Source organism: Channa argus, chromosome 8 (assembly GCF_033026475.1).
Source record: "Channa argus isolate prfri chromosome 8, Channa argus male v1.0, whole genome shotgun sequence".
In the NCBI taxonomy this organism is placed as follows: Eukaryota; Metazoa; Chordata; class Actinopteri; order Anabantiformes; family Channidae; genus Channa; species Channa argus.
Window position 1 is genome coordinate 9,207,501 of NC_090204.1, and position 8,239 is coordinate 9,215,739.

Here is an 8,239-nt window from a genome sequence, read left to right on the forward strand (position 1 = left end):
TATTGTAATTTGATACTGACTAATGCCAAAGCTGCTGCAGAGCTGAATGCATTGCAATTTTTTGAGTCCTTAACAAGTGTGAGTTTAAATTGTATATTGTAAATCCAAATATAAAAAAGTAATGGAGAACTTAATAAAACTCCAAGGCAAGCTTGTAACTTTAACAGTGCCTTCTGTGTGTTTTGGTTATCAAAGATCATAGAAAAGAGTGCAGGGCACAGTCGCAGCAGAGTCTTTCGTGAAGTGGAGACACTCTATCAGTGTCAAGGAAACAAGTGAGTGTATTTACTGTAAGACAACTTTAAAACAAATCAAAAGCAAGTGTAACTGGCAAAAAATATCTTGCTCTAGGAATGTTTTGGAATTGATCCAGTTCTTTGAAGACAGCTCCTGCTTTTATTTGGTGTTTGAGAAGTTGTGTGGAGGTAGGTATAAAATCAGTAAATGAGTTAAAAATCTGTAAGTATCTGTACAAAAACACACAGTTTTCTTCAAAAGATTTTCCTCTCCTTTTTTCAGGCTCCATTCTTACACACATTCAGAACCGAAAGCACTTTGATGAGCTAGAGGCCAGTAAGGTGGTCCGGGACATTGCCCAAGCACTTGACTTCCTACACACTAAAGGTAGGAAAACATCCCAGCAACTATCCTAGCAGTCCAGTATTTTGTCATAGTAACAGTTTATTTTTCTACAGGCATTGCCCATAGAGACCTTAAACTAGAGAACATACTTTGCGAATACACTGATCGGGTAAGTGACAAATAAAGAACAAGAAAAGATTAGGAGTTAGTTCGAAAAAGCTGTAAAATATAAGTGTTTTATTAACTTATTCCTCCCTTTTTACTCAGGTTTCACCAGTAAAGATCTGTGATTTTGACTTGGGAAGTGGAGTGAAGCTCAGTAGTGCCTGTACACCTATAACAACTCCAGAGCTCACCACTCCGGTAACAGTCTTGTTTTAAAATTAGAGCACATACACACAAACAAAATCACCCTACAAGGTAACATGTATTTGTCCAATTTTTATCTTCTTTTTGCTTTCTCTTAGTGTGGCTCAGCAGAGTACATGGCTCCAGAAGTAGTAGAGGTGTTTACTGAAGAAGCCTCCTTTTATGACAAGCGCTGTGACCTCTGGAGCCTGGGGGTCATCCTCTACATCCTGCTCAGTGGCAGCCCCCCTTTCACAGGCCACTGTGGCACAGACTGTGGCTGGGACCGTGGGGAAACCTGTAGGACCTGCCAGGTATGCTTGCTCGGTTACACTTTTGTTCCATGCACGTCTTATCTGACTGTATATGTTTCACATTGGGCAGTGTTTAAATTACAAACATACAGTATACTTCCTTTGTCACCACTCTATAACATAATGCTCACCTTCACGAATTGGTTGTAGTTTGGTTAGTAGATTTACATAAATACCAATAAACCTTCCTTTGACTTCCGTATATCCAAATATCTCTCTACTTCTAGCTGATAAATGCCTCCATAAATGCCTCTGCGAGAGCAGAGGTGGAGTGACATAGTGAGTGAATGAAAAGAGAGAGCAGCATTAGCGAGAACAAATACGAAAATCTGAGAAATCAAACTGTCTTTTCTGATCGTTACTCAGCAGTTACATTCTAAGACCCAAACAAACATGGTCACACCCCCACAAAACCTTGCAGGAAGGACTTTTTATGATCACAACTGTAGTGCACGTTTTCTTCTGCTCCTCCGTTGCCTCTTTGCTCTCTAGGTTTGTTCACACGCGCAACACAAAACTGGATTCATGTAATGTTTACAATGCAGAGCTGTGACATTAGGTCTGACAAAATGATTTTGTCCATACATAAGCAAAAATAAATTCTATTGATGGGATGTTTAAGTTTGAATGTAATATATATAAAACTACACATGGTAAGTTCCAGTTTGTTGGCCTCATAAATTTAAAACAGAGTTTTATATAGAAAAGTGTTAAACTTATTTTTATTGTAATTCAGTTTTTTAAGCAAGAAATATTTATGAAAATAGCACTGTTAAACATTTGTGAAAACATAACTGGCAGGATTGGCACAGATATTCTGTGTATATGCCATCAGTGTAAACAGCCTGTTAGAAAATCTCAGAGGCCTTAAACTGAGGCGCCCAGTGACATACAGGAAAGTTATTTGCGTGCAATGGTAGTTTTTAATAAAATTAAATATTAAGTTGACTGTATAGATTGTTAGGGGATGAATAGAGAGGGGAAGTATTGTGTAAGAATCTCAGGCAGAATTGGAGCACAAATGCAGCAGTTACATTGTAGGCATAAGGTATATTTAGTTCCAGTATAGTATATCAGTTATGAATTATGTCTTTCCAGCTGCGCTCAGGAATATTGATAGTACATGTGCTTCTTTGCTTTAGTCTCATTTAACACAAGTTTATTCTTTATTCTAATTTGAATATAAATAATTTTCTTTAGTTGTTGAATATTACCGATAGTAAAAATAGTGGATGATCAGCCACAGTATTAATACCACCAGGTGGATGTACTGCAGGCCCTTCGATGTTCAAATTTTCATCTTTCAAAATATTGCTATTTACTACAAAGACACTGACAACTGGATAGTTTCACAGGATAATATTCTTTCCTCAGAGTCACCTGTTTGAGAGCATTCAGCAGGGCATGTATGAGTTTCCAGATAAGGACTGGGCTCACATTACTGATGGGGCCAAGGATCTTATATCCAAGCTCTTGGTTCGGGATGCCACCCTGCGCCTCAGTGCTGCCCAGGTCCTCAGTCACCCTTGGGTGCAAGGCGTAAGTATCATTACATGTGTGCATTAGAATTCCTGATTTGCATTTGGCAGTCTAATTTGACTGTTGGATACAAACCCACTATTCACTAATTCACTAAGTCTTATTGTTATGTAATTGTTATGTAATTAAAGGTCTAAATTCAAGTAATGAGTTCCTTTCTTTTTTCACAGAACGCTCCAGAGAGAGGTCTTCCAACTCCTCATGTTCTACAAAGGTATGACTGACAATTCAGAAAGTGGCATGTAGTATTTATGAAGTTTGCCAGGGGATTTACACAAACTTAGAGATTGTTAAGATGCTTTGTAGTTGGTGTAAATTTCCATTAAAGCAAAAAACACTAAGCAGAAATACAATATATTTTTTCATATTCAAAAGGTCTATGCCACAAGAGTGCAAAGCTCTTTCAGCTACGTTAAAAAAAATTTTAACTGTTCGGAAAATCCTCTTCTGCCACTTCTCAGGAACAGCAGCACCAAAGACCTGACTCAGTTTGCAGCAGAAGCCATTGCGTTTAACCGGCAGCTATCCCAGCATGATGAGCAGCAGCAGGACATTGGAACCATTGTTTGCTCCATGAGGCTTTCTCCTCCTTCCAACTCCAGACTGGCCCGCAGACGCGCACAGTCTATTGCTCTGCGCACCAGGGACTTTGCACCCACTTCAGATGACATTGCAGCCTGAAGGATCACTGCAAGTTCTCTACCCGATTTTAGCCTGTTTCTATGTGTTTTTGTTTTCACAGAGGCCGTTTAGGCTCAGTTCCACAGTATCAGATGTTTGACTGACTGCTCTTTGTTTGAAAGCTTTTTGATGGCCAGTAATTTTACTCTATCACATAGAGACGGTGTGAGCAAAGAAGGAACAGTCAATCCTTTGCTACCACTAACTTATTGAAAACGGTTAAAACTCCTGATGTTTGAGTCAGTTTAAGCTGCCTGAGATTTAAACAAGAACTGTTTAATTTGTTTTAGAAATTCATTTTTTATTTTTGATGACACCAAAACAGGAAGTGCTATTTATGCCAGCAGTTTACATATTATCCACAGAGCATTTAATAGGTCCATCACAGTTACTCAGCTGTTGATATCCTAATGCAATTTTATAATATTTTAGTACATTTTCTTTTCCTTGTTATCTAATTGTGAATTAGATAAGATTTTATTCAAATGCTACTTTTTCTTGTGCGTGTTTGTAGATGTATGCAGTATAAATGATAAACATGAACAACACTGAGAAGAGATGCCTTTTCTCTATTTTTCTACACATTCAAGAATTATTTTCTAGCATTATTAATGAATATTAATAATGTAGGGGCTTGGTGACTCACTGGTAGAGCACTGGGTTAGGATGCAGAAGGCCACAGGTTCGATTCTCACCCCAAGAAGGACCACCTTGGTACCGGGCCTGAACTCGGATTAAAATGGGAGGGTTGTGGCTGGAAAGGCATCTGGTGTAAAACCTTAAGCCAAATCAATGTGCAGGAAGCTGTTGAGTAATGATTACTAGTATTATCTTACATTTCTTTTGATTTCTAGATTTTACTTCAACACAAACTACCTGTGGCACTGATGTACTTTAGAATAATTCACCTATTGGTTTTTCTGAAAGGAAGAATATTGTACCATACATCATCAGTTTGCTGCAACAATAATATTTATCTTCTTGGGATTTACAGACTTTTTATTCATGTTACCTCAGGCTTATGTAAACTTTTTTTTCTTTGCACCATGTCTTTGCACGTTTTTATACTATACAAAAGCAGCATGCTAAATAGATTTTCTCAGTCTCCCTATGTTTTATAGAATTAATATCTCAGTGTTTTCATATTTGAAATGTGAGAATGGCTTTTATTTAGACAGTATGTAGTTGATGAGACTTCTTTGGGGATTTGTGAATAGTGGATACAATTAGTAGTGGGCAGAGGGTTTCATATTTGAGTCAAAGGGATTTATTTTTATACAGATATGTGTTTCAGTTCTGTGTTTTTGGTTCTGTGATTGTTTTGACCTACAAAGCAAAGGCTCCTATATCTTTGATTTTTTTTTTTTTACATCAATCAGGTCCCAGATTTTTTTTTTTTTTGTGAGATAATTATGTACTTTTTTTTAAAATCATTGATTCCTTGTCTGTGTGTGAATGAGTTTACAGTGGTAATTGTGAATCACTTCTGTTTCCACTAATCCTGTTAACTTTATGCATTGGCTATAAAATAACACATCCCCTGATTTCACACTGTTGCCATGGACACCCAATCCCTATAGCAACTAAGGGCCTTCATAGGCTAGCAGGAGTTGACAGAGATTTGCTCAGAGTGAATGCACACATTAGGGAACAACCACTTGCTATGTTAAAGCCCTCTCACACCCATTATGCATTATAAAGCGACATTTTGTTTACCAACATCAACTTGTAATGCCATCAAATGAGATACAGAAATTGGTATGCAGCTATGGAGTCCCATTGACATTTCTTAAAGCTTTTTTGGGGGTCCTATGCATGATGTTCTCGATGTAGAGCACATTATACTGGAATGCTGTGTTCTCAATAAAAGATCGTATGTCTTATGCCTTGTTTATTACTTTCTCCCTTAGGAATAATGTGAATATGTGTCTTTTTGGAAAACTTACATACATCAAGAGTCTGTTCTAGATGGAATCTGAGAGGTGGTGGAGAGATAGGAAGATGATGTGATTAACTTGCCCACACACTGACGAGCAACCATCCCTCTGACAGAAGCTTTGTCAATGTTGACAACTGCTTAAAAGCAGAACAGAAGGGACAAGTGTGTGTATACAGCATGTGTCTGCTGTTTACCTGAATTTTTAAAGATTTTAATATTTCTCATTTAAATAGTTGGAGTATTTGTAAATTTGACACCACTGATTCTTCATCTTCTATCTATTTGTACTGATTTATCAGAGCATCCTCAAAGTGTCACATGCTGTGCACACAGGCGAAAAAGTCACTTCATAGGCCAAATTTGATTGTATAGGTTTTTCAAAACGCTCTAACGCGCCCCTAGTGGTTCCATCCACATTATAACCTGTGATGTGTGAGCGGGAGCGCAGCAGCATTTCACTCACCTGCTCCTGCGGGAAGGAGAGACATAATCTCCAAATCCGCGTCTCCTGCACAATTTGACGGAGGCACGAAAGTCGACCAAACATTTTACTGGATTATGCGCGTGATCTAAGGTAAGTGATACTGGGAATAGTTCATCGTAAGGTCGCTGTGTGGTTCTTAGTGCATATTGACTTAGTGCAAGTCAGGCTGCGTGAACAGCAGTGAGGACAACGTGATTGTGTGAGTAAAGAGTGTCTTTTCAGTTTATAATAACGTTGCTATCATCAAGAAGAGCTGCATTGTCAGCAGAAAGGCCTAATGCATGACATGTTTTTTGTTAGTTTGCCTACATTTTTCTCAGTGGATTGTATCTCAATAGACATATTTATGGAGGACTATTTTATTCTGTCAAATAATTTCCAGAATATTGTTTTGGTAGTGTCAAACTGTGGAAAAGCTATATTCTTTCTTAAGCCTTGCACATTTTTCCTTTAGCCACTTTATATTAATCAGTGATTAGTCATCTAATCTTAAGCTGTTCTGTCTCACCCAGCACTGAGACATGGTGCTAGCTGACAAAACTACTAGACCATCTGCTCCCAAGAACATCCCCAAGCAGCACACCCTGCGGCACCAAAGCCTACCTTCCCCGGCCCTATGCTGCGCCTGTGGCCTGTGCATCATGCTGGCTGGCATCAACATCACCCTGGTGGGAGCTTTCGCCTTTGGCACTTTCATGCCTACTGGAAACCCCCCTATCATCATCGGGCCTCTCCTTTTATTGATAGCGCTAGCGTTCTTCACTGCCTGCTGTCTGGTCAGCAGGAGACCTCCAGCCCACATGCCCCCTAAAACTAAAGGAGATGAAAAGTGGGGTCTGATGAGGATGGGGACAGCAGCGTTTGAGATGGAGACGAGTGAGCACACGCTGCAGGACACTACTGCTGTCCAGCTCAGCCCCACCAACTCCCCCAGCTCCTCTCACAGGTCCAGCTACAGCCATGGGGGCGACGCTGAGCTGCCAGGCTATCAGGATGGAGCCGGCGAGAAACACATATCAAAGACGTCTGACATGGGTATCACTGGAAATAACCCTGCCTTGACCTCTGACAGCAAGGAGAACACTCCTACACAGTTGCTGCCTGTTCACAGCACTTCCTTTACGTAGCACGGACATTTGCTAGTTGAGGGTTTGATTGTATGGCTGTTCACACAATACAAATCTCTGTTGTGATTGATAGGACTGATTAGATCTAAAACGGCAAGCAAAGATTCTGAATGCTCAGCACACTCTAAGCCTGTAGTCTGACATTTGTGGTGTGCAGAACCCCTTTGATAGTAGCTTATTCAGTGGGTTGTTGCTCAGTCCCAGGATGTATATTAATTTGCCAGAAACAGAACAGGAGTATTACACTAGATGATACCTTAATACAAGTGCCTGTTTGTCTACTTTTTGTTGCTTAAAAATAAATTTAAGGCAGATTATCCTGCATCCATGTCCTGCGGAGTGACTGTGTTTGTGCTTGTCACGTTATCCGGTACACTGGGAGAGAGCATGACTGTGTCTGTCCGAGCTTCTCTGAGTCATGAAAGCTGTTAATCTATGAGCCTTGGAAATCTCAGCCATAGTTTTTCAAACTACTTCAACTGTAATTGCTGTAATTGTTTTTTAATGTGCAGTGACAAGTGTGTTACCTTGAGCTGTGTTGAAATTCTTATTCAGAACAACTTAGTGTTTTACCTTCAGTGGATTCGTCTGCCGTGTTTTAGTGTAATAATTACAAGTGTCGAAACATATATAAATACACCAATATATTTTAAGAATAAAGCTCATTTGATTGTAAGTTGTTTGGTGAGTTTCTGTTCTGTTTTACTTTAACAAATTGCTGTTGCAAACATGACCAGAGAGGACACAATAGCACATAAGCTAAATAAGAAGGGTGCATTGGTTGTGAAGATAATTCGTTCATTATCAGACAAAATCCAACGGCTGCAACGCAAACAGCTTCTTCCTGACATGTTGCCCATCACTTGGCATGCGACCCAACTGCTGGTAGCAAAGGTGGGAGCACTGTTTGCTCTTCATTACACATCTGCAGTCCACAAACACAGCAAGACACACAGTCTGATCTCCACATACAGCTCAACCACTGAAAGGATAACAAAACAAAAACCACCTCCTGCTGATATTGTGGTGTTTTTTTGGAGCTTCATGAATGGCTACAGACAGGCAGTGTGGGTGTCACTAGTTATTCAGTGAGTCACAACTATGACTGCCAGTGTTTCTATAGTGAGGATCACGTCTTGGCAACCTGAAATTATTTTTCTAAACTGGTAATGAGGTCATGGTGCTCTGAGGGACGGCTGAAGTTAATTTAGTGCAGAGTTGCCTT

The 8,239-nt window shown here is 39.6% G+C and overlaps 2 protein-coding genes across 3 annotated transcripts in view; both read left to right on the forward strand.

Moving 5' to 3' along the window:
* The window catches only part of mknk1 (MAPK interacting serine/threonine kinase 1), a 7,614-nt gene extending 2,267 nt beyond the window's left edge, over positions 1 to 5,347 (forward strand). The window contains exons 6-14 of the mRNA XM_067513798.1: positions 196 to 275; positions 352 to 425; positions 520 to 624; positions 696 to 751; positions 850 to 945; positions 1,050 to 1,244; positions 2,619 to 2,783; positions 2,954 to 2,997; positions 3,245 to 5,347. Coding sequence (XP_067369899.1) covers positions 196 to 275; positions 352 to 425; positions 520 to 624; positions 696 to 751; positions 850 to 945; positions 1,050 to 1,244; positions 2,619 to 2,783; positions 2,954 to 2,997; positions 3,245 to 3,464 — 1,035 coding nt within the window. The 3' untranslated portion in view covers positions 3,465 to 5,347. The remainder of the gene's footprint in view (positions 1 to 195; positions 276 to 351; positions 426 to 519; positions 625 to 695; positions 752 to 849; positions 946 to 1,049; positions 1,245 to 2,618; positions 2,784 to 2,953; positions 2,998 to 3,244) is intronic.
* Positions 5,348 to 5,496: 149 nt separating this feature from the next.
* LOC137131915 (transmembrane protein 275-like) lies at positions 5,497 to 7,980 on the forward strand. Of its 2 annotated transcripts, none has more exons than XM_067513800.1 (2): positions 5,497 to 6,086; positions 6,400 to 7,980. In XM_067513800.1, the coding sequence occupies exon 2, from the start codon at positions 6,409 to 6,411 to the stop codon at positions 7,012 to 7,014; it is 606 nt and encodes a 201-aa protein (XP_067369901.1). In that variant the 5' UTR covers positions 5,497 to 6,086; positions 6,400 to 6,408; the 3' UTR covers positions 7,015 to 7,980. The 2 variants fall into 2 exon arrangements, with proteins under 2 accessions (XP_067369901.1, XP_067369900.1); XM_067513799.1 differs by having other exon boundaries at positions 5,595 to 5,977; positions 6,400 to 7,977.
* Positions 7,981 to 8,239: the final 259 nt, after the last annotated feature.

Coding starts and splice junctions, on each gene's coding strand:
- LOC137131915 (XM_067513800.1), top strand. CDS start 6,409: ATGGTGCTAGCTGACAAAACTACTAGACCATCTGCTCCCAAGAACATC.